Here is a 26,765-nt window from a genome sequence, read left to right as displayed (position 1 = left end):
TTCATAATGCATTCATTGTAATAGACTTACAAATAAGTCCTTCTTGTAGCTGGGATTTCCTTTGGGACTGAGTTCGGGGCATTGCTGACTGGTGCCATTTCTCGTAGATATTACAGCTACCTGTGAGCAATGTGCAAATGTCCCTCCTGATAGCATCACAGGCCTGACGCTTGTACCAAGATGGACCCCATTAATATTACCTTAAATGCTAAACTGCGCTAAGGGGTCCCCAAATATCCCAAGCTGCCGAGTAACTGCAGGGGATTGTCCTGACCGAGCCCTTCTCTGGGTGAGCACAGGGCTGAAAGGGCTTCCCTTGCTTTTGTCCAGCAGTAACCTCTCCCCTAAAGCCCCTAAGCTGTAGCTTTATTGGCTTAGCTTTCAGGGTTTAAACAAGGGGCCCTGCTCACAACAAGCACTCATTATAAAAAAAACTGAAAAGGAGAAGGATTTGGTTTTTCTCCCTTTTAATTCTCCCTGCATGCCTAGGGCCGGGTCACTCCTAAACGCCCTCGGGCGACCTTGGCATCTCTCTGCACAAAGACGCTAGAACGAATAGGCCCAAACCAGGAACAGCTGGGTGGCAGCCCTCACAGCCTGGAGCTATTCAGGAAGCTCTGAATATTGCAATTGAATCCCCAGTTCCTGCTCCCCGCCCCTACTGTTGCCTGCGACTCCTTTAATCCACTTTTCTCCTGCCTGGAAGGCAGAGAATCCTTTGCAGAAACCCCGGGGGGATTTTAACCTTTCAGAGCTGAGCATTTCTTGGCAGAATTCTTAACAAAATTGCCCTCCATCTCTCCCACCTTTGTGCCTACCCGTGCCATATCCTCCCCCCTTTCTCTGCAAACTTCCTCTCTCTGCTGTTTGCACTTGATTTCTGCATTAATTATCTGCAGTAAGAACCGTTCTAAGCCGCATCTTCTGCGCCCCTGCGCCTGAATACATGTGCGTCTGTGATATCTGGCAGTATGCAAGCAGCAGCCCTCATGGTAAGGGGCACAGAAGAAAAAACAGGAAGGGAAGCTTTCTCAATGGAAATAGATGGTTCTGAAATGTTTTACATTATCAAAGGAGTGCGATCAGAATGCAGTATGTGCAGAAAATTAAATCTATCGCCGTGTGCCCGCAGTGGGCTTTAGACAGACTCACAGGTCAGCCTTAGGAATCGAATAATTAATTTCTCTCTGCCATATCCGTATCCAACTTAGTATCTGATTCAGCAGGGATTCCCCCCAGAGAAAACCTGTATTAAAATGAGGCCCCTTTCATTCGATATTTAAAACTCCATATTAGCAATACAGAAAGTGACAGACAAGTGAAAAAAGCCCCCAAATACTTATCTTCTGTACATGGAACCAGCGCCCGCATCTATAAGACCTTAGACAGAGTCCCAGGCACTCAGAAAGGGAGTGAAAACCAGGATTTGTACGACTGCATTTAATGACCTAGTATGTTCCTCTTGTATTTTTTCCTTTGGGTTTTTTTTTATGCTGATTCAGGTTTTATGTTATTTAGATGCCCATACTGTGTAGGTTTTAATTTCTGAGCCGTTTTGATCTAATATGGAAGGAAGGTATATAAAAAAAAATGTCTAAATAAATAAATAATATGGCTTCTTTTCATATCAAGTTAAGGATTTTTCTCTAAGACACAGAATTGGAGGACGCCTTAGTAATTCAGCCTCTAAGTCAGATACAGCTATTGGAGCAGTAAATATTAATTTAGTTTAAAAGCTGACACATGGCCTCTCTAAAGCCCATTGCAAACACAAGACAGAAGGTTTAATATTTGGCACATATTGCACTCTGATATCACTCCTGTCATAATTAAAAAAACATTTTAACTGAGAAAGATTCCCTCACTTTTTTCTTCAGTGCCACATCTGTAACATCTGCCTTTTCCCAGTCTGGCGGTCTCTTTCCAGCTCTCTCTTCAGATATTGTATGCACAGAACTGCCATAGATGCTTTAATAATTTCTCGCTCTGCTCTCTTCCTCCCTTGTTAACCAGTGGACAGCTTTCCTAAGCCCTCCGTGCTCCTCTTCCCACCGCCGTCCCAGGAGCTGGCAGCCGACAAGACCTTCACCTGCCACATGAGTAAGCTGTCGGTGAGCCTTGCCAAAGTGCGCTGGACGGTGGACGGCACTTCCACGGACACCGGCGTCCAGACCGGCCTCCCCTCCCGGGACTCGGACAGCTCCTTCAGCCTCAGCAGCTACCTGACGGTGCCGGCCAGCTCCATGAGCCCCAACAAGGTCTATGCCTGCTCGATCCAACAGGAGGGCTCGGTGACCATCACCTCCGAAGGCCTAAGGCTGTCTGAGTGTGCTCAGTGACAAAAAAAATTATTTCTAAAGCAGGGGCCTCCTCCCCTCGCCTTGCCTTGGTTCTCTGTATCCTCCTTCCCTTTTGAGCAAGATCCTTATTTTGTTCTTGTCTTGTTTGCTTCTTCTTGAGTTCATGCAACAGCTTGTCAGCCAAAAATCCTTTCCAGAGTGTTCCTTTATGCCTTGTACTTTGTGCCAGTGTTTGCATCCATACATTAAAGGATTTGTCTGTCATGAACACGACTCCACTGGTTTCTCGAGATCCTCTGTGCAAACCCTGCTCTTCTTTCCCCTGCCTCCCACACCAGAAGCCTCACTCAGCTCTTCTTCCCTCTGACTGCGAAATGCCTCGCCTTCCAGATCCACACTTGGCAATCCCAAAACATCCGAAACTCAAATGAGAGGCAGGTCGATCTCATTAAATGTAATCCTTCACCACAGGTAACCCAAGAAGCGACATATAAAGTATGCGTAAGGTCATAGGTGAGAAAGAAGACGGTCTCTTAAAATCATGAAACGAGGGCTGAAAAGCCCGCTAACTCAGCTTCAATAAAGAGCTCACTTTCAGCAGGTTTTCATTTATTCTCGCTCTTTGTGCTGCAGTTGGTTTGATTTTCATGAATCCTTGCAATAATGGCAGGGTTGTCAACACATTACCTAGGAATTATTTATTTCCCTATAAAATGCCATTTGCTTACTGCGTCACTTAGCTCTCTGCACTGTACTCTGCTTGGAGCATAGCCTCTGATGCAATGAGTGGTATATAGCTCAATAAAGGAAAAACCAGAAAGCCATTGTCATTACAGAAAGCTATCCTCAGTGCAAGGGTGTAGCCTGAGGTCAGTGAAATCGATCTCCTGGTTCAGTGACAGAATACACCACGTACGCATTCAGACGTTCTCAGAGGAAAAGAGAGGACTGGGACACCTCCAGCTTTTGAGGACCCTAGACATAATTATGTCTTTTACCAAATCATCTCTCTCTTATTTGCTTCAATTTGCAGCTGTAAGCTGAGATGGTCTATCACATTTTGGTCCAATAGGGAAGCACATAAAAACAAATCGAGAAACTTATAAAATGCCAAAAATCTAACAAGTATCTAAATTTGAGGTCCCACTTTGAACTTGAAACCCAGGCCAAATGACCTTCCTGCCCCCCCTCCCCCATTCCCCCCCGTCCCTCTGATTGGCCCTGCAAGCATACGAGGTCTAAAGATCTTCATGAGATGCTGCTGCAAAGTGTTTAATACTGAGGGGTGTCAGCTACAGAGACCCCCTCCCATCTTCTCTCAGCAGCAGACAAATCTCACCTCCAGCAAAACAGGCCATTTTCTAGTTGAAATACCGGTCCCAGTTTCCGAGGGGCCCTGCCTTCCTGTGTGCCTGGAACGCAGAGTGTAGCGCGTCACCCCGCGTGGTTAGGCCTGGGAGCTCCCAGAAGGCCCTGCTCCTGCTAGCACAGCCAGGTCAGGAAGACAAAACGTCGACTCCAGAAACAAAGACATTATTTTATTTTGCTTTTTACACTGGACAACCAGCCCTTTCAATACAGCAGGATTGCACCAAATGAAAGGCAAAGAGCAAACCTTGCCTTCATAACTTAATGTGGCCAGAGAGCACCGTCTCATGAGGAGAAAGCCATATTAACATTTCTACACTTCACTGCTTTATTTGTATGTTTTCATCTTTTTGAAGGTCTTTGACTTGCTCTGTGTCTACGACTCTAACAGGAGCCTGAGTTGTTCACCTTCAGTTCTGTGCTATTAGGGATGGGGCGGGAGGAGGTGGTGGTAAGGCGAGGGGGGCGTGGGATTAAGTTTCTCCTGAGAAAGGAAGTGTGAGGAGAGGTTATAACTGCTAATTCATGAAGTCTGTTCTGTTTCTTCCTTCTGCCAGCCACAGTCATTAGAAATGAAAATGTGTAATGATAGTGCGTCTCCTATTAAGCCTCTCTTTTCTTCTTTAATGCTGCAGCTGCTGCTCCTTATCATTTCTAAAGCACTACAAGCCATACACAGCACTGTACAAATAATATAACAGTCAGTCCCTTCCCCATAGAGCTTACAATCTTTCCAGACAGGACAAATTCACTTAGGGAGTTTCACTTATTATGGAAAATAGTAATGTCCCTATAACCTTTTATTTTGTAATACTTCCTGAGCCCAGCACCATGGCCTACGACCAGCGTCAAGGCCAGGGCTCAAGCAGGGCATTGTGCCAAGACCAGATTTGCCCTGCCCGGGTCCTGGCACTTTAAAAATGGAGCCGTCAAACCGGAGGACAGCCCTGACGTAATATCACTTGGCACTTTTCATTGCTAGGGCCAGCGCCATTTTGTTTGTGTGGCCATTCATTTCATCAAAATGGCGCCTGCACCACCAGAGGAAGACACAAAAAAAGTGATGTCCCTTTGCTGCCATCACAAGCAGATGGTGCCATTTTTAAAGCGCAGGGACCCAATTAGGAGTGACTCAGCATAGCCCCTGCGCTTTCACAAGCAGGATCTCAGAAGGGGATACCTGGGAGCCAGTTTGGGAGCTTCCTGACCCGGGCAGCTTGGCTTGGGCCTATGTCTCAGCACTGGGCCTAGATGCTCTGCTCGGGCAGTTTTTCGGCCTGGGAAGAGTCAGCCAGGACTGAGGGAGGCCTAAATATTTTTTTTTTTTTGTCTTTTCTTTCTGGGAAGGGAGGGAGAGTTTTCTTGTTTAATGTTTTGGGGGTTTTTTTCAGATTGGCAAGCAAACCAAACAACAAAAATTATTAAGCCAGCTGAATAAACATGAAAAAGCCCAAAACGAAAACACAAACGGAACCAGAAATGTTGGGCCGCACATTCTATTGAGAAGGTGAATGCAGTTCCTGAAGGGCCACCAAAACGACGCAAGGCCTGCGCTGTAAGTCACGCACGGAGAGAAGGCGCTCCAGCCGCACCGTCTTCCAGAGCGAAGAAGTGAAGGGGAGATAGATACAAACAACGCAGAGAAAGTGCCGGAAGGAAGCATTTTGCCCACAGAATGAAAAGCCGAAGGATAGGGAGAGGGAGAGGGCGGTGAACACCTGGAGCAAATTAGATTTATCAGAGGCAAAGCAGTGTGGGAATTTAACTGCACACGGGTAGGGTGGCAGATAAAGGCCCCTTAGTGGCAGGAGGAGGGAGGGAAAAGGCTTCGGCAGGGATAAATGGGCAGGCTGGGCGGACGAAATGGTCCGGTTCTGTGTCTCCAGTTCTTGCACAGCTGAATGGGCCTCACTATGCCGCAGCAGCAGAGTTGCAAAGGGCAGGCCAGAGTTTAAATATTGAAAGTGGGGAGAAGGAGCACAGGGGGGAAGCTTCCTCCCTCTCCCATAATATCCGTATCCTTCTACAAGTGTGCGCAGCGCTGGCGGGAGTTACTCTCTAGTCGATAAGCGGATAACGAGGACCCGATGAAGGCGGCTCCCGAAGCGCTGCCAGGGTTGTTAGGCCAGCATTTCCTCCGTTCCTCTTCCCTGTCGCCCATCGACGGTTGGCCGTGCTGCTGGAACGCGTGCAGAGCTGGACAGATAACGTGGGCGAGACGGCCCCTGCTCCGGGCAGCGTACAACCTGGTCGAGGCATGGGAAGTGCATTTGTTGTAGAGAAGTGTTTAGGACTTAAAAGCAGACTCTAAAAGTTAAGTTTTTAACCTGGATTTGAATGAGAGCAGAGAAGGAGGATGTCGCACGGGCTCAGGAAGCCTACTGCAAGCATAGCAAGGCGGAAAGCACGGCAGTGGAGGAGAAGGGCACAGATGAGGGCGACTTGCCCGATGAAGGGAGTTCATGAAGAAGGATGGAGGCAGAGGGAAGAGAAGGCGGGGGATGAGGAGCTGCAGAGTGAATGCATATGTAGGCGAGGAAGAGAAGTGTTAGGGTCCCCTCACCCCCGGGAGACCCGCAGTAACCTCTGCTGCCTCTCCCTGGCAGAGGCCGGGGACGCGGCCTGCTCTCGAGGCGATCCAACGCCGCTGACGTGCTGCTCCAGGCCCCACTCCCTAGGTGTGCGCGTGCGCCACGCCACCAGATTTAAAGGCCCAGCGGCGGGAAAAGTCCCCGTGGCGCGCGGTGATGACATCAGACGCCTTGGGTACTTAAACCCGGCCTTACCTCGTCTACCGCCCCTCATCAGCGGGTCCTGCTCCGTGAGAGTGTGTTCCAGTGTGATTCCTGCTCCAGCGTCCCTGCCTGCTCCTTGCCCTGCCGGACTGTCTTCTGCCTGCCTGACCTCCGCCTGGTAATCCGACTCTGAGTGACCTCCGCCTGCCTGACCTCCGCCTGGTAATCCGACTCTGAGTGACCTCCACCTGCCTGACCTCCGCCTGGTAATCCGACTCTGAGTGACCTCCACACTGCCTGACCTCCGCCTGGTAATCCCGACTCTGAGTGACCTCCACTTTCCTACCTCCGCCTGGTAATCCGACTCTGAGTGACCTCCCACCTGCCTGACCTCCGCCTGGTAATCCGACTCTGAGTGACCCTCCGCCTGCCCTGACCTCCGCCTGGTAATCCGACTCTGAGTGATCTCCGCCCTGCCTGACCTCCGCCTGGTAATCCGACTCTGAGTGACCTCCGCCTGCCCTGACCTCCGCCTGGTAATCCGACTCTGAGTGACCTCCGCCTGCCCTGACCTCCGCCTGGTAATCCGACTCTGAGTGACCTCCACCTGCCTTGACCTCCGCCTGGTAATCCGACTCTGAGTGACCTCCGCCTGCCCTGACCTCCGCCTGGTAATCCGACTCTGAGTGACCTCCACCTGCCTTGACCTCCGCCTGGTAATCCGACTCTGAGTGACCTCCGCCTGCCTGACCTCCGCCTGGTAATCCGACTCTGAGTGACCTCCACCTTCCTGACCTCCGCCTGGTAATCCGACTCTGAGTGACCTCCGCCTGCCTGACCTCCGCCTGGTAATCCGACTCTGAGTGACCTCCGCCTGGTAATCCGACTCTGAGTGATCTCCGCCTTCCTGACCTCCGCCTGGTAATCCGACTCTGAGTGACCTCCGCCTGCCCTGACCTCCGCCTGGTAATCCGACTCTCAGTGACCTCCGCCTGCCCTGACCTCCGCCTGGTAATCCGACTCTGAGTGACCTCCGCCTGCCTGACCTCCGCCTGGAAATCCGACTCTGAGTGACCTCCGCCTGCCCTGACCTCCGCCTGGTAATCCGACTCTGAGTGACCTCCACCTTCCTGACCTCCGCCTGGAAATCCGACTCTGAGTGACCTCCGCCTGCCTGACCTCCGCCTGGTAATCCGACTCTGAGTGACCTCCGCCTGGTAATCCGACTCTGAGTGATCTCCGCCTTCCTGACCTCCGCCTGGTAATCCGACTCTGAGTGACCTCCGCCTGCCCTGACCTCCGCCTGGTAATCCGACTCTGAGTGACCTCCGCCTGCCCTGACCTCCGCCTGGTAATCCGACTCTGAGTGACCTCCGCCTGCCCTGACCTCCGCCTGGTAATCCGACTCTGAGTGACCTCCGCCTGCCCTGACCTCCGCCTGGTAATCCGACTCTGAGTGACCTCCGCCTGCCCTGATCTCCGCCTGGAAATCCGACTCTGAGTGACCTCCGCCTGCCTGACCTCTGCCTGGAAATCCGACTCTGAGTGACCTCCACCTGCCCTGACCTCCGCCTGGTAATCCGACTCTGAGTGACCTCCACCTGCCTGACCTCCGCCTGGTAATCCGACTCTGAGTGACCTCCACTTTCCTGACCTCCGCCTGGTAATCCGACTCTGAGTGACCTCCACCTGCCTGACCTCCGCCTGGTAATCCGACTCTGAGTGACCTCCACCTTCCTGACCTCTGCCTGGAAATCCGACTCTGAGTGACCTCCACCTGCCTGACCTCCGCCTGGTAATCCGACTCTGAGTGACCTCCACTTTCCTGACCTCCGCCTGGTAATCCGACTCTGAGTGACCTCCACCTGCCTGACCTCCGCCTGGTAATCCGACTCTGAGTGACCTCCACCTTCCTGACCTCCGCCTGGTAATCCGACTCTGAGTGACCTCCGCCTGCCTGACCTCCGCCTGGTAATCCGACTCTGAGTGACCTCCGCCTTCCTGACCTCCGCCTGGTAATCCGACTCTGAGTGACCTCCGCCTGCCTGACCTCCGCCTGGTAATCCGACTCTGAGTGACCTCCGCCTGCCTGACCTCCGCCTGGTAATCCGACTCTGAGTGACCTCCGCCTGCCTGACCTCCGCCTGGTAATCCGACTCTGAGTGACCTCCACTTTCCTGACCTCCGCCTGGTAATCCGACTCTGAGTGACCTCCGCCTGCCCTGACCTCCGCCTGGTAATCCGACTCTGAGTGACCTCCGCCTGCCCTGACCTCCGCCTGGTAATCCGACTCTGAGTGACCTCCGCCTGCCCTGACCTCCGCCTGGTAATCCGACTCTGAGTGACCTCCGCCTGCCTGATCTCCGCCTGGAAATCCGACTCTGAGTGACCTCCACCTGCCTGACCTCCGCCTGGTAATCCGACTCTGAGTGACCTCCACTTTCCTGACCTCCGCCTGGTAATCCGACTCTGAGTGACCTCCACCTGCCTGACCTCCGCCTGGTAATCCGACTCTGAGTGACCTCCACCTTCCTGACCTCTGCCTGGAAATCCGACTCTGAGTGACCTCCGCCTGCCTGACCTCCGCCTGGTAATCCGACTCTGAGTGACCTCCACCTTCCTGACCTCTGCCTGGAAATCCGACTCTGAGTGACCTCCGCCTGCCTGACCTCCGCCTGGTAATCCGACTCTGAGTGACCTCCGCCTGCCCAGACCTCCAGCTTGTCTCTTCGTCTGCACCCGGCCTGCTGCCTGTCTTAACCTCTGGCCTGTTCCTGACTCCGCCGGTTCTCCGTCCGCCTTGACTCCAGCCAGTCTGACCCCCGCCTCTGCCTCTTCCTCAGGACTCACTGCGTGTCAGGCTCCGGCCTAACTCCTGCCGGCCCCGGTACCCAAGGGCTCAGCCTGCGGGGAATGAGGACTGGTATAGGTGAAGCTCCTGTGGGGGCCCATCCGCACCAGTTCTGCCTCCCGCCGACAAGAACCAGCAGGGAAGTGCCAACCTTGTCGCGGCTCAAGGGTCGTCTTCCCTTACAAGAAGCCTGAACTGCATGAGGAAGCGGATGCGGTGGCCAATGTAATGACTTGGACCATAACAATGACGGCCCAATGAGCCGCTTATGGTAGTAACGGCCACTCCGTGCAGGTTACCCCCATGCAGAGAGTTAACACAGGTTACCCCCTTTTCCTCATTTCCATCCTCAAGCCTTTAGGGATCCACAGTGCTTATCCCATGCAGCACCCTCTTTGTGAAGAAATATTTCCAGATGTTGATTCTGAGTTACCTGCTCCTAGCGATGTTGAAGGCATATAAGGCCGAGTTTTGGAGAAAGATGGCTCTGAGTGGGAGACCCATACGGAGCGCGTTGCAGCAGCCTAAGCAGGAGGTGAGAAGAGAGTGGATCGGCATTTTGGTGGCAGGCTTACCGGTAGAGAGGGAGGGACAGGCTTCAGCAACGTTGTGCAGGAAGGAACGGCCTGCTTTAGCAGTGTTTTGGATGTGTGTAGAGTTGAGAGGGGCATCAAAGCTGAAGTAAAATCTGTAATAGGAACTTTTTTTTTTTTTTTTTTAGAGGAAAAACAGAGGAAAATAGAACGAAACCGCTGCAGTTAGGGAAGGCAACTAGTCCCATCGTGAAGCTCCCCATCTGCAATGAGACTCACGAACTGCTGCTGGCGGTGATGGGGAGAAGGAAAAGCAGTGTCACAGAGGTGAGTTTATAGGCAGGATTTGAACGTGGCCAGTGAGGAAAAACATTTATTTATTTATTTATTTTATTTAAGGTTTTTATATACCGGCATTCATGAAATGATCACATCCTGCTGGTTTACAAATAAACAGGGGTGCAATAAATACATCAAAAACAGAAATAACATGAAATAACATGAAACATCAAAAACAGAAATAACATGAAAGCACAGAGAAGGATGGAGCAAGTGTAGCAACAATGTTCAGGGTGGAAGAGATGTGAGCACTGCACGGTGAGAAGAGTTTGCGCAGGGCATGGATTAGTTAGTAAAAGAAGCACAAAGAGTTAATTTAGGTCCCATATGAGAGAGAAAATGCAGCTATCTCTATAAGCTCAGCACCTAGCTCGTTGGAAAGCACTGAATGCCTTTGCTAGGAAAGATAACACAGACCCACAGTATTGCTTGAAGAAATTACAGGCTTGTGGGCTGTTGGATATCCCCCCACTCTCTTTCCCCCCTCCCCGCTAGCCCTCCCTTCGCTTAACTTGAAGCCTGCGAGTTTCAAGCTCACGTGCACACAAAATGGCGACACGACTTAATTCAATGTACAAGAACACCACTGACTTAACGCCAGCTAGCAGATCAAGAGTTAAAGCTTGACTTGGACTGGCTGCATCCGTCAAGCCAGCATAAGCAGATTTGCAAACGTTGAAGCTGAAAACACCTGGCACATACCCAGATTGCTTTTGGTAAACCTAATCTGTTAAGAAGTAGATTATAGAAATACAGTATTAACAGGCCCCTTTTTTTATGGAGATTCAACAGCAGTGATGACTGAGACACATGTGCAGATTTTCGGTTAGGTTCAGAGAAAAATGCAAGAGCAAGTAGTTTCACCCATGAGAGAGAAGGCCTGTACAAAATGGCGATGTCAGGTAGTGTACAAAGCACAAGAAATCCTGAGACATATGCAGTAGGTTTTCCTTATCAATTATTTTAGCAAAACTTCAGGAGTCAGAACAAAGGAGTTTGTCCTGAGCACGCGCCGGCTAAGGATACAATAGTCGATTTCAAGGTGGGAGAGGCGAGACTGCTGACCAGAGCTGAACCGAGAGCACAGACCCAGAGTCTCCGGGTCTATATTATAATCTGTTTATTTGTCATTTGTGCCGAGCGTTCTCATAAGCGTTTGGTTTCTGCATGTATAGTACAGAAATAAATATGGCTTTTCAAGGTTTCCCCATGAGCTGCAGCCGAGTGTTCTCGTTTTCTCAGTGTGCGTGCCTGTGATCCGGACCGTAAGGCGAATGCCTCGTCCCTGAGTCCATTCCAGGGCAGCTCCGAGCGTGGCAGAGGAGCCACGGAGCTGACGTTTCAATGGCTTAAGGATGGGGAAGGAGCAGGTGGAGTGGAGTCACAGACAGTGGCGACAGGATGGGATGGTGGCATCGGAGGAGGTGAAATGTAACGAGCCTGTCAGTACTGAGGGCAGGGGAGTCACTTTAAATGAGCAGAGCATGCAGCCCCCCGCAGAACCTTATGTGAGGAAAACAGCTGAGTGGGACCCTAAGCCGTTCCCAGCAGTAATTTAAACAATCTTGCTTCCTTCTCTGAAATCAGAAATCAATCATTACATTCTGCAACACAGGCATCGAGGACTTGAAATATCTTAGCTGTAGATGTCCCAACTGATGTGGCTACCTGGAGAGGGAGGGAGAATTGCTAGGGGTGACTCAGGTTCAGCTCAGTCTTTTATCTATAAATGAAGCTACTTCCTCCTGCGCCGCTGGCTACCAGGGACTTTTCTGTCTAGGCCCTGCTGGCACAAGGCGTACTCATTTCCTGGGACGGGGAACAGAAGATATTGAGGGGGCTTGCTAAGTTACTTTCAGGAGGCACAGGGAGAGAGGGAGGGGAGTGCGGAGAGGGAGGGAGGGAGGGCACAGGGGCAGAATCCATGATGGGCAGGCACAAGGAGATGTGAGTGATATAGAGGGAGGGGAGTGCGGAGAGGGAGGGAGGGCACGGGGGCAGAATCCATGATGGGCAGGCACAAGGAGATGTGAGTGATATAGAGGGAGGGGAGTGCGGAGAGGGAGGGAGGGCACGGGGGCAGAATCCATGATGGGCAGGCACAAGGAGATGTGAGTGATATAGAGGGAGGGGAGTGCGGAGAGGGAGGGAGGGAGGGAGGGCACGGGGGCAGAATCCATGATGGGCAGGCACAAGGAGATGTGAGTGATATAGAGGGAGGGGAGTGCGGAGAGGGAGGGAGGGAGGGAGGGCACGGGGGCAGAATCCATGATGGGCAGGCACAAGGAGATGTGAGTGATATAGAGGGAGGGGAGTGCGGAGAGGGAGGGAGGGGCACGGGGGCAGAATCCATGATGGGCAGGCACAAGGAGATGTGAGTGATATAGAGGGAGGGGAGTGCGGAGAGGGAGGGCACGGGGGCAGAATCCATGATGGGCAGGCACAAGGAGATGTGAGTGATATAGAGGGAGGGGAGTGCAGAGAGGGAGGGAGGGAGGGCACGGGGGCAGAATCCATGATGGGCATGCACAAGGAGATGTGAGTGATATAGAGGGAGGGGAGTGCAGAGAGGGAGGGAGGGAGGGAGGGCACGGGGGCAGAATCCATGATGGGCATGCACAAGGAGATGTGAGTGATATAGAGGGAGGGGAGTGCAGAGAGGGAGGGAGGGAGGGAGGGCACGGGGGCAGAATCCATGATGGGCATGCACAAGGAGATGTGAGTGATATAGAGGGAGGGGAGTGCAGAGAGGGAGGGAGGGAGGGAGGGCACGGGGGCAGAATCCATGATGGGCATGCACAAGGAGATGTGAGTGATATAGAGGGAGGGGAGTGCGGAGAGGGAGGGAGGGCACGGGGGCAGAATCCATGATGGGCAGGCACAAGGAGATGTGAGTGATATAGAGGGAGGGGAGTGCGGAGAGGGAGGGCACGGGGGCAGAATCCATGATGGGCAGGCACAAGGAGATGTGAGTGATATAGAGGGAGGGGAGTGCAGAGAGGGAGGGAGGGAGGGCACGGGGGCAGAATCCATGATGGGCATGCACAAGGAGATGTGAGTGATATAGAGGAAGGGGAGTGCAGAGAGGGAGGGAGGGAGGGAGGGCACGGGGGCAGAATCCATGATGGGCATGCACAAGGAGATGTGAGTGATACAGAGGGAGGGGAGTGCAGAGAGGGAGGGAGGGAGGGAGGGCACGGGGGTAGAATCCATGATGGGCAGGCACAAGGAGATGTGAGTGATATAGAGGGAGGGGAGTGCAGAGAGGGAGGGAGGGAGGGCACAGGGGCAGAATCCATGATGGGCATGCACAAGGAGATGTGAGTGATATAGAAGGAGGGGAGTGCGGAGAGGGAGGGAGGGAGGGAGGGCACAGGGGCAGAATCCATGATGGGCAGGCACAAGGAGATGTGAGTGATATAGAGGGAGGGGAGTGCAAAGAGGGAGGGAGGGAGGGAGGGAGGGCACGGGGGCAGAATCCATGATGGGCAGGCACAAGGAGATGTGAGTGATATAGAGGGAGGGGAGTGCAAAGAGGGAGGGAGGGAGGGAGGGCACGGGGGCAGAATCCATGATGGGCATGCACAAGGAGATGTGAGTGATATAGAGGGAGGGGAGTGCGGAGAGGGGAGGGAGGGAGGGCACGGGGGCAGAATCCATGATGGGCAGGCACAAGGAGATGTGAGTGATATAGAGGGAGGGGAGTGCGGAGAGGGAGGGAGGGAGGGAGGGAGGGCACGGGGGCAGAATCCATGATGGGCAGGCACAAGGAGATGTGAGTGATATAGAGGGAGGGGAGAGCGGAGAGGGAGGGAGGGAGGGCACGGGGGCAGAATCCATGATGGGCAGGCACAAGGAGATGTGAGTGATATAGAGGGAGGGGAGAGCGGAGAGGGAGGGAGGGAGGGCACGGGGGCAGAATCCATGATGGGCATATACAAGGAGATGTGAGTGATATAGAGGGAGGGGATTGCGGAGAGGGAGGGAGGGTACAGGGGCAGAATCCATGATGGGCAGGCACAAGGAGATGTGAGTGATATAGAGGGAGGGGAGTGCGGAGAGGGAGAGAGGGAGAGAGGGCACGGGGGCAGAATCCATGATGGGCAGGCACAAGGAGATGTGAGTGATATAGAGGGAGGGGAGTGCAGAGAGGGAGGGAGGGAGGGAGGGCACGGGGGCAGAATCCATGATGGGCATGCACAAGGAGATGTGAGTGATATAGAGGGAGGGGAGTGCGGAGAGGGAGAGAGGGAGAGAGGGCACAGGGGCAGAATCCATGATGGGCATGCACAAGGAGATGTGAGTGATATAGAGGGAGGGGAGAGCGGAGAGGGAGGGAGGGAGGGCACGGGGGCAGAATCCATGATGGGCAGGCACAAGGAGATGTGAGTGATATAGAGGGAGGGGAGAGCGGAGAGGGAGGGAGGGAGGGCACGGGGGCAGAATCCATGATGGGCATATACAAGGAGATGTGAGTGATATAGAGGGAGGGGATTGCGGAGAGGGAGGGAGGGCACGGGGGCAGAATCCATGATGGGCATGCACAAGGAGATGTGAGTGATATAGAGGGAGGGGAGTGCGGAGAGGGAGGGAGGGAGGGCACGGGGGCAGAATCCATGATGGGCAGGCACAAGGAGATGTGAGTGATATAGAGGGAGGGGAGTGCAGAGAGGGAGGGAGGGAGGGAGGGCACGGGGGCAGAATCCATGATGGGCATGCACAAGGAGATGTGAGTGATATAGAGGGAGGGGAGTGCGGAGAGGGAGAGAGGGAGAGAGGGCAACAGGGGCAGAATCCATGATGGGCATGCACAAGGAGATGTGAGTGATATAGAGGGAGGGGAGTGCAGAGAGGGAGGGAGGGAGGGAGGGCACGGGGGCAGAATCCATGATGGGCATGCACAAGGAGATGTGAGTGATATAGAGGGAGGGGAGTGCGGAGAGGGAGAGAGGGAGAGAGGGCACGGGGGCAGAATCCATGATGGGCAGGCACAAGGAGATGTGAGTGATATAGAAGGAGGGGAGTGCGGAGAGGGAGAGAGGGAGAGAGGGCACGGGGGCACGGGGGCAGAATCCATGATGGGCAGGCACAAGGAGATGTGAGTGATATAGGTTTTTCCTTCTTCTGAATTCTCCAACGCCTTGCCTAGTGCTATAGCCTGTCTGCCTCTGGCACACCCTCACTCAGAAAGAAACTCAGCTCAGGGTCTGCCAACAGGAAGTGGCGCGTTCCGGTAATCCGAGGAGACCATAGCCTTCCCCAAACTAAGATGGAAGCACATCCGTCGGTGACAGCTGTGCCAGGCTAGCATTCAGCAGCCAGGTCCTCTTGTGCAGAGTTGACCTGTCCAAGTTAATTGTTGATTGACCCTTGCTGCCTCCTTTGTCATCCAGAAGAGATTATGAGCATTAAAGTAATAATCGCACTCAGAGATTGCTTGGATTAGGACCAGTCTCGTTCTTTCCTTGCTGTGGGTGTATGATGTGGTCATAGCCTCAGTTCATGCTGCACGTTCTGAGTGATCTCAATGCCTTTCGCTCACATTTGGGACTTTTAGGCAGCAGACAGCACAGTAATCTTTGGGATCAAAACTTGTAAATATGAACTGTCAGTGACTGGGATAAGTTCCATCTCAACAAGAATAAAATCTAAAGTACCTCAGTGGTTTAGGGGTACGCACCCTGCTTTGACAGGTGGCCCCGCCCACTTCCAGACTAATCCCCGCCCACTGATAACCCTCAGCCTCTCTCCAGCCCCGGACCTCTGCTATGCCTGACCACGCCTGCCTTCTCCGTGCCCTGACCATTGCTTTGAATGACTACGCTACAGACTGTCCTGTGTCCAGAGTTCCATGTTGCTTGCCACAGCTTCCACTTGCCACCGGCTCTGATCCTTGCCTGTTAGTGATGCCTCCTCTCACCTATCCTCTGGATGTGGACTTAAGAACATAAGAAATTGCCATGCTGGGTCAGACCAAGGGTCCATCAAGCCCAGCATCCTGTTTCCAACAGTGGCCAATCCAGGCCACAAGAACCTGGCAATTACCCCAGACACTAAGAAGATCCCATGCTACTGATGCAATTAATAGCAGTGGCTATTCCCTAAGTAAACTTGATTAATAGCCATTAATGGACTTCTCCTCCAAGAACTTATCCAAACCTTTTTTGAACCCAGCTACACTAACTGCACTAACCACATCCTCTGGCAACAAATTCCAGAGATTTATTGTGCGTTGAGTGAAAAAGAATTTTTTCCGATTAGTCTTAAATGTGCTACTTGCTAACTTCATGGAGTGCCCCCCTAGTCCTTCTATTATTCGAAAGTGTAAATAACCGATTCACATCTACTCGTTCAAGACCTCTCATGATTTTAAACACCTCTATCATATCCCCCCTCAGCCGTCTCTTCTCCAAGCTGAACAGCCCTAACCTCTTCAGCCTTTCCTCATAGGGGAACTGTTCCATCCCCTTTATCATTTCGGTTGCCCTTCTTACAAGGCTTAGGCCTTCCTTTGCTTGAGGGCCTCCAGTTACTCATTGTTCCTTTGGCACCTGAGTTCCAGTACCGAATCCTGTCCAAGATAAGACTACGCCATCTACCGGCTGCTGTCTCTGGGCTGAATCACCTCCCCCCTCTAGCTAACCTCGAGGCCCACCTGTCCTGCCGGCCCCAGCACCCAAAGGCTCAACCCGAGGGGAATGAGGGCTGGTATAGGTGAAGCTCCAGCGGCCTCTAGCTTCAGCCCACTCCACCTGCTGATGGTGAGGACCCGTAGGTCCTTGCCTGCGGGTTGCATCAACCCCATCTCAGCCCAAGGGTCCACCTCCAACGCAACAGCCAGATCAAAGCCCTTCTGTCACTGCCACTGCAAGCCAGATCAAAGCCCTTCTGTCACTGCCACTGCAAGCCAGATCAAAGCCCTTCTGTCATTGCCACTGCAAGCCAGATCAAAGCCTTTCTGTCACTGCCACTGCAAGCCAGATCAAAGCCCTTCTGTCACTGCCACTGCAAGCCAGATCAAAGCCCTTCTGTCATTGCCACTGCAAGCCAGATCAAAGCCCTTCTGTCACTGCCACTGCAAGCCAGATCAAAGCCCTTCTGTCACTGCCACTGCAAGCCAGATCAAAGCCCTTCTGTCATTGCCACTGCAAGCCAGATCAAAGCCCTTCTGTCACTGCCACTGCAAGCCAGATCAAAGCCTTTCTGTCACTGCCACTGCAAGCCAGATCAAAGCCCTTCTGTCATTGCCACTGCAAGCCAGATCAAAGCCTTTCTGTCACTGCCACTGCAAGCCAGATCAAAGCCCTTCTGTCACTGCCACTGCAAGCCAGATCAAAGCCCTTCTGTCATTGCCACTACAAGCCAGATCAAAGCCCTTCTGTCACTGCCACTGCAAGCCAGATCAAAGCCCTTCTGTCATTGCCACTACAAGCCAGATCGAAGCCTTTCTGTCACTGCCACTGCAAGCCAGATCAAAGCCCTTCTGTCACTGCCACTGCAAGCCAGATCAAAGCCTTTCTGTCACTGCCACTGCAAGCCAAATCGAAGCCCTTCTGTCACTGCCACTGCAAGCCAGATCGAAGCCTTTCTGTCATTGCCACTGCAAGCCAGATCAAAGCCCTTCTGTCACTGCCACTGCAAGCCAGATCGAAGCCCTTCTGTCACTGCCACTGCAAGCCAGATCAAGGCCCTTCTGTCACTGCCACTGCAAGCCAGATCAAAGCCTTTCTGTCACTGCCACTGCAAGCCAGATCAAAGCCCTTCTGTCACTGCCACTGCAAGCTAGATCAAAGCCCTTCTGTCACTGCCACTGCAAGCCAGATCAAAGCCCTTCTGTCATTGCCACTGCAAGCCAGATCAAAGCCCTTCTGTCACTGCCACAATGCAAGCCAGATCAAAGCCCTTCTGTCATTGCCACTGCAAGCCAGATCAAAGCCCTTCTGCCATGGCTGCTGGAGGCCACATGAAATTCAGCCAAGGGTCACATCTAAGCATCAGTCCATAGTCTGGGGACCCTTGTCATAGAGGTTGTCAGCTAATAAAGACTTTTAGCACACTCAGTTTTTCCACTAATCGCTACCTACTGTGGCAGCACAGACTGTTTGAGCTCTGGTTATCTCCCTCCCTCTGATTCTGTCCCAGGTGTGTCTGAATTCTCTCATGGTTTTAGTTATTAATAATGTGAAAAGATGACAAGTTTAGCAATTTAACAAACTTTAGCCACCTCTATCAGAAGTATCAATTTATCCAAACGTATCAGAGCAAAGTGCTATGGTAAAGATGTTTCTGCCCTTGAATGCACAGAAATAAGGGTCAGCAACACGTTGTATGTGAGACCTTTTTTTGTTTTATTGAACCAACTCAGAGCTTACATCTGTGACTGCAGCAGTCCATATCCCTCCGTATTTCAAGACAGAAACGAGAAGTTCTCGCCAGAAATAATGGGGGGATGTGTCCGTGCAGCCAAGCGTAAGCAGCCAGGATCTGCACAGCGACAAAAAAACACCCGATACACCCCTGACAGAATCCTCAGCTGCCCTCCTGACAGGTCCCGAAAATCTGGTGTGGACAGGACACCGAACACAAAAAAGAATGAGGGGAGGAAGCGAGGACAGACAGACAGACTTAAAAAAAATCCACTGAGCAGTTAGGAAACTACCAGTGGGGGCTGGGTGTCAGTGCTCTTTGGTGCCAGACTGGAATTAGAAAGAAATGTTTTGGGATCCGCACAGCGCGGGGAATGTAATAGGTGCGACCGTGGCGTGGATGTGCGGGGATTGTATAATTTCGGAAACCCAGTCGGGCAAATACACGTGTTGCCTTGTTCTCAAGGTTGAGTTTCGTTCCTGCAAAATGTTCATTGCGATGCTGGCTTGACAAATAAACATATAAAAAAAAACCCCAGAAGGAACGGTGATTTGCAATCAGGAGGTTGCTTCGCCTTTATTTGTTGTAACATTTTCTTACGCCTCAGATCTTAGATATATTAAATATTTGTTACATGTAATAATCTCGATGGAGAAACTGATATTTTAAGTAGGGAGGTTCGTACCTATGCAAGGCTTGTTACATCGACTGTTTCTTTTCCGCGTTGCCTGTGATCGTTGGAGTTTGGCTTCTTTTTTTTTTTTTTGCTTTTGGCCGACCACCCGCCACTCTCTCAGTAAAGATTGACTTCCTCACATGCCATCCCAGCCTCCCTGCTTCAACGAGACCCTCTTGTTCTGTTCCAAACACGTCCCTCCTGTTAAAAACATTTCAAAGCTTCTGCCATCCCTCCCGCGCCCACTCACCCCATCCCTTCCTTTTTCCCCCTTCTCTCCTCCAGTCACTATCGTTTTCATTCAAGTATGGAGGGTTTTTGTGCTGCAGGCCCCGTACCATTTTGGTAGGCCCTTCCCTGAACTTTGACCTGTGAAGCATGCAAAATGTTCAGCATGTGTACAGGGAGCCGGATTTAAGAGTGCCATGGACAGAGTGCCATGACAGCGCCCCTTTGAAACTGTGCCAGCGCATGGTCCTAAAGCAAGCAGAAGCAGGCTCCTCTCTGGCCTGGGTATTTGGTAGGGATGTGCATTCGTTTCATTTGTTTCCTATACAAGCATGTAAAATGAAACGAATGAAACGAATGCACATCCCTAGTATTTGGGCACCTTCAGAGTTTGGCATCCTAGGCAATTGTCCGGGTTACCTATTCCTAAATCCCTGGTCCTGCCTTTAAAGTGCGTAGTATGCGTGAGGCGTGCGGGCATTTCCGTAGGGGTAGGTTGTCCGTCTTTCTGGCAGCATCATCCTGGATCGGTGGCTGCACCGTCTCTGGCGGTGACCGGGATTACCACTGGAATTGGCCTTCCAAAGGTTTATGTGGTTAAAAATCAGCTTTTAACTGCACAAGTCTATCCAGTTAAAAATCCCACACACATATTCCCCCACCCCTTCACACCCTCACCACCTATCTGGCTAAAATTGGTCAGCACAAAATTGCTGCCCGCACAGATTTCACCAGAGTTAAAAAGGGCTGGGTTGGGGGTTTTCAAATGTAGCCGGCTAGTACGATCTTCAGTACCAGCTCTCCAAAATGTGTCTGCACAAATGGCTGCTTAAATGTGACCCCCAGGAGTTTTGTGCAGCTGGACATCTGTGGTCATCCCTTGAAAGACTCTACTACAGGCCTACTTCTCATAATAAAGTCAATGTAAATCTTGCTATAAAATGTCCCCTGTAGTTACTGGAAGGAAGTGAGTTAACGCTCTCAGATCACTGGGTGCCCCCACTATTCCCCAGTAAGGCTCGGGGGTACGGTAGAGCCACAATTGGTGTATTGGTCACTCTTGCTGACGTGGACTCTGTGTTTTCAGGGTATCTGTATGAACCGGCCTTGTTTTCCACGTGTTTTCCCGATTGTGGTGCACAGCACAGCAGCAGGTGAGGCTGGACTTACAGGCACACGCACACACACACACACACACACACACACACACACACAGGTGGCGGCTGCAAGTCTGTTTGTTCCGTGGTGCACCCTGATCATGCAAATATGAGCAGAGAGTTCAGGCAGCGCCCAGCTGTGGCCAGAGCTGGGGAGGCCCCCGCCTTAAAATAGACTCCCAGTCCCCAGCTGCTACTTTCACATGTATTTCTGACACTGAAAGCTCCGGCTAAAGTTCATGAAACTCTTCAAGCACAAAAAACAGCTCAGCAATGCAAACGTGTATAATCTACACTAAGAAGAGTCCTTCTTCCTATGTATACCAACTGCCCCAAAATACACACACCAACTGACCATACACACACACACAGCAAGTGCCCAGCCCATGTACCAACCCACTCATACACATGTACCAACTGCCTCAAATACACACACCAACTGACCATACACACACACCAGCAAGTGCCCAGCCCATGTACCAACCCACTCATACACATGTACCAACTGCCCCAAAATACACACACCAACTGACCATACACACACACACACCAAGTGCCCAGCCCATGTACCAACCCACTCATACACATGTACCAACTGCCTCAAATACACACACCAACTGACCATACACACACACACACCAAGTGCCCAGCCCATGTACCAACCCACTCATACACATGTACCAACTGCCTCAAATACACACACCAACTGACCATACACACACACACACCAAGTGCCCAGCCCATGTACCAACCCACTCATCCATATATACCAACTGCCTCAAATACACACACCAACTGACCATACACACACACACAGCAAGTGCCCAGCCCATGTACCAACCCACTCATACACATGTACCAACTGCCTCAAATACACACACCAACTGACCATACACACACACACAGCAAGTGCCCAGCCCATGTACCAACCCACTCATCCATATATACCAACTGCCTCAAATACACACACCAACTGACCATACACACACACACAGCAAGTGCCCAGCCCATGTACCAACCCACTCATACACATGTACCAACTGCCTCAAATACACACACCAACTGACCATACACACACACACAGCAAGTGCCCAGCCCATGTACCAACCCACTCATACACATGTACCAACTGCCTCAAATACACACACCAACTGACCATACACACACACACCAAGTGCCCAGCCCATGTACCAACCCACTCATACACATGTACCAACTGCCTCAAATACACACACCAACTGACCATACACACACACACAGCAAGTGCCCAGCCCATGTACCAACCCACTCATCCATATATACCAACTGCCTCAAATACACACACCAACTGACCATACACACACACACCAAGTGCCCAGCCCATGTACCAACCCACTCGTACACATATACCAACTGCCTCAAATACACACACCAACTGACCATACACACACACACAGCAAGTGCCCAGCCCATGTACCAACCCACTCATACACATGTACCAACTGCCTCAAATACACACACCAACTGACCATACACACACACACACCAAGTGCCCAGCCCATGTACCAACCCACTCATCCATATATACCAACTGCCTCAAATACACACACCAACTGACCATACACACACACACAGCAAGTGCCCAGCCCATGTACCAACCCACTCATACACATGTACCAACTGCCTCAAATACACACACCAACTGACCATACACACACACACAGCAAGTGCCCAGCCCATGTACCAACCCACTCATACACATGTACCAACTGCCTCAAATACACACACCAACTGACCATACACACACACACAGCAAGTGCCCAGCCCATGTACCAACCCACTCATCCATATATACCAACTGCCTCAAATACACACACCAACTGACCATACACACACACACCAAGTGCCCAGCCCATGTACCAACCCACTCGTACACATATACCAACTGCCTCAAATACACACACCAACTGACCATACACACACACACCAAGTGCCCAGCCCATGTACCAACCCACTCATACACATGTACCAACTGCCTCAAATACATACACCAACTGACCATACACACACACACCAAGTGCCCAGCCCATGTACCAATCCACTCATACACATATACCAACTGCCTCAAATACACACACCAACTGACCATACACACACACACCAAGTGCCCAGCCCATGTACCAACCCACTCATACACATGTACCGACAGCCCCAAATGCATACACCAACTGACCATACACACACACCAAGTGCCCAACCCATGTACCAACCCACTCGTACACATATACCAACTGCCTCAAATACACACACCAACTGACCATACACACACACACCAAGTGCCCAGCCCATGTACCAACCCACTCATACACATGTACCAACTGCCTCAAATACATACACCAACTGACCATACACACACACACCAAGTGCCCAGCCCATGTACCAATCCACTCATACACATATACCAACTGCCTCAAATACACACACCAACTGACCATACACACACACACCAAGTGCCCAGCCCATGTACCAACCCACTCATACACATGTACCGACAGCCCCAAATGCATACACCAACTGACCATACACACACACCAAGTGCCCAGCCCATGTACCAACCCACTCATCCATATATACCAACTGCCTCAAATACACACACCAACTGACCATACACACACACCAAGTGGCCAGCCCATGTACAAACCCACTCATACACATGTACCAACTGCCCCAAATACATACACCAACTGACCATACACACACACACACCAAGTGCCCAGCCCATGTACCAACCCACTCATACACATATACCAACTGCCCCAAATATACACACCAACTGACCATACACACACACACCTAGTGCCCAGCCCATTTACCAACCAACTCGTACACATATACCAACTGCCCCAAATACACACACCAACTGACCATACACACACACCAAGTGCCCAGCCCATGTACAAACCCACTCATACACATGTACCAACTGCCCCAAATACATACACCAACTGACCATACACACACACACACCAAGTGCCCAGCCCATATACCAACCCACTCATACACATATACCAACTGCCCCATACACACACAAACTGACCATACACACACACACACACACCCCCCAAATGCCCAGCCCATGTACCAACCCACTCATACACATATACCAACTGCCCCAAATACACACACCAACTGACCATACACACACACACCTAGTGCCCAGCCCATGTACCAACCCACTCGTACACATATACCAACTGCCCCAAATACACACACCAACTGACCATACACACACACACCAAGTGCCCAGGCCATGTACCAATCCACTCATACACATAATCCAACTGCCTCATACACACACAAACTGAACATACACACACACACACACAAACTGAACAATCATACACACACACACACCAACTGCCCAGCCCATGAACCAACCCACTCATACACATATACCAATTGCCTCATACACACACAAACTCACCATACACACACACACACATACACACAACTGTCCAGCCCATGTTCCAACCCACTCATACACATATACCAACTGCTTCATACACACACAAACTGCCTCATACACATACACACACATACACCAACTGCCCAGCCCATGTACCAATCCACTCATACACTTATACCAACTCCCTCATACACACACAAACTGACCATACACACACACACACACACCCCCCAACTGCCCAGCCCATGTACCAACCCACTCATACACATATACCAACTGCCTCATACACACACAAACTCACCATACACACCGACACACATACCAACTGCCCAGCACAAATGACTAATACACATATACCAACTGCCTCATACACATCTACTGCCCCACACACATACCTACTGCTTTACACTTATACCATCTGCCCTGCACATGTATCAACTGCCTCATACACATACCCACTCCATCACACTTGTACCTTCTGCCCTGCACAAGCACCAACTGCCTCACACACATCTACTGTCCTTCATACATACCTACCGCTTCACACATGTACCATCTGCTCTGCACATGTACCAACTGCCTGATACACATCTACTGCCAAACACACATACCTACTGCTTTACACTTATACCATCTGCCCTGCACATGTATCAACTGCCTCATACACATACCCACTCCATCACACTTGTACCTTCTGCCCTGCACAAGCACCAACTGCCTCACACACATCTACTGTCCTTCATACATACCTACCGCTTCACACATGTACCATCTGCTCTGCACATGTACCAAATGCCTCACACACATCTACTGCCCCACACACATACCCACTGCTTCACACTTGTACCATCTGCCCTACATATATACCAACTGCCTCACACACATCTCCTGCCCCACACACATACCTACTGCTTCTCACTTGTAACATCTTCCCTGCACAGGCACCAACACTCTCACACACATCTACTGCCTGACACACATACCCACTGCTTCACACTTGTATCATCTGCTCTGCACATGTACCAAATGCCTCACACACATCTACTGCCCCACACACATTCCTACTGCTTCACACATGTACCATCTGCCCTGTACACATACCAACTGCCTCATATACATCTACTGCCCAACACATACTTACTGCTTCACACTTGTTCCATCTGCCCTGCACATGTATCAACTGCCTCATATTCATCTACTGCTCCACACACATACCAACTGCTTCACACATGTACCATCTGCCCTGTATACATACCAACTGCCTCACACACATCTACTTCCAAACTCATATACCTACTACCACATACCCTCTCTCCTGCTACATAGATATATTCTCCTGCAAGGTAGGAGGCGAAAGCAACTTTTATTGCCTGTACAGCTTGCCCGGGGGTAAGCGGAGGCTTGCCCCAACGGAACTTTAACAACTTTGCTGTTTGCTGTTTGCTGGACGAGGGGTGCTTCCTGCTTCCGGGAGGAGGCGGGACCCGGACTCTTACCTATAAATTCCTACTTAGCAGCGGCGCGCAGCTAAAGCCGCGCGCGCTTAAGGGGCGCGCGAAGTAGGGCTTTGCCGGGCTTCGCCGGATTCGCTGGAATGCTGGACCTTGTCCTATGGTTTGTTAAGTACTGAAGTTTGCAGATATTCTCTTATCTCCAAGAAGTGTTTATTTCTTTTGTTTATATATTTATGCATCTTCCAGTACCTATTCTGCTCTAAGTGTGTGTTATCTTACCCTTGATATGCCACACACTAAAAGGAAGGCTAAGGTACGGCCTTCCAGTGATGTGGTTAATATAGAGGGTGGGCAGAAAACAGTACTGGAATGGTTAGATCCCCAAAATCTCCCATGTGGGCTGGCCGCTGAAGGAGAGTCACTGGAACGGGGTGCTTATCCTCTGGCCATAGAGGCATCTTTAAGCCCGGGAGCTCCGGCATGACCATCTCCCCCTGCTAGAGAGGGTGGAATAACCCCAACGCAGACAGGGGGTTGTCAAGGAGATATATTAAATATATCAGAGGTGGAGAATGGAACCGTTCAGTTAAAGGGTATATCTGAGTTAAATTTGGAAAATATAGTGAGACCTCAAGCTAGTTTTTTGCAAAGCCCCCCAAAGGAGTATAGTACACCAAAAGATGGTAAATTTGATAAAGATAAGAAAGAAAGTATCAAGGTAGTCATTGATGTTGAAAAAGTTTCAAAAAAAACCGACATGCATTACGTTAGAAACATTGTGGAATTGTATGGTAAAATTCGATTCTTCAATCAATAGATTAACAGAAGTGGTAATGCAGACATCCACTTCACTGGTATCCAATACCGCTGAGCTGGAAAAACAGAAAAAGGATTTAAATATACTAGAAAAAAGAGTATTGCAAACAGAAAAGATCCAAACCCAACAGATTGTTTCCGGAGAGGATGTAAATAAAAGGTTGGAGATTTTAGAAAATACCGTGAGATCGCTAAATTTAAGGGTTAATAACTTCCCTATAATTAGAAAGATGAATCCTATTGAACTGTTTAGGGCTTACTTGATACAGATCTTAAAAATTTCTGAGAAATGCCTCCCGGTCATCATAAAGGCATATTATCTAGGAGGGAAAATGAATAAAATGAAAAAATTAGATCAGAATCAGAAACGAGATGTAGATAATGAACAGGAAGTAGTTAGTAACTATAGATCTGTCAGATCTATTACAAAAATCTCAAGATGAGATAGTAATAAAATCTAGAGGGGTACTACTAGTGCAACTGGCTTTTTCCACAG

At 50.9% G+C, this 26,765-nt stretch overlaps 1 protein-coding gene and 1 long non-coding RNA gene across 25 annotated transcripts in view; both read left to right on the top strand.

Moving 5' to 3' along the window:
- LOC115096365 (immunoglobulin kappa light chain-like) overlaps window positions 1–2,573 on the top strand; it is an 87,948-nt gene extending 85,375 nt beyond the window's left edge. For all 24 annotated transcript variants that reach the window (XM_029610855.1, XM_029610863.1, XM_029610861.1 and 21 more), the window contains one exon: window positions 2,014–2,573. In XM_029610855.1, the coding sequence (XP_029466715.1) occupies window positions 2,014–2,339 (326 nt within the window). In that variant the 3' untranslated portion in view covers window positions 2,340–2,573. The remainder of the gene's footprint in view (window positions 1–2,013) is intronic.
- Window positions 2,574–9,709: 7,136 nt separating this feature from the next.
- LOC115096935 lies at window positions 9,710–11,210 on the top strand. Its single transcript, XR_003858171.1, has 3 exons — window positions 9,710–9,789; window positions 9,976–10,114; window positions 11,094–11,210. It is a non-coding gene; the product is annotated as an uncharacterized LOC115096935 (long non-coding RNA).
- Window positions 11,211–26,765: the final 15,555 nt, after the last annotated feature.

This window comes from Rhinatrema bivittatum, chromosome 8, assembly GCF_901001135.1.
Source record: "Rhinatrema bivittatum chromosome 8, aRhiBiv1.1, whole genome shotgun sequence".
NCBI lineage: Eukaryota > Metazoa > Chordata > Amphibia > Gymnophiona > Rhinatrematidae > Rhinatrema > Rhinatrema bivittatum.
This window is presented reverse-complemented; position numbering and strand designations above follow the sequence as displayed.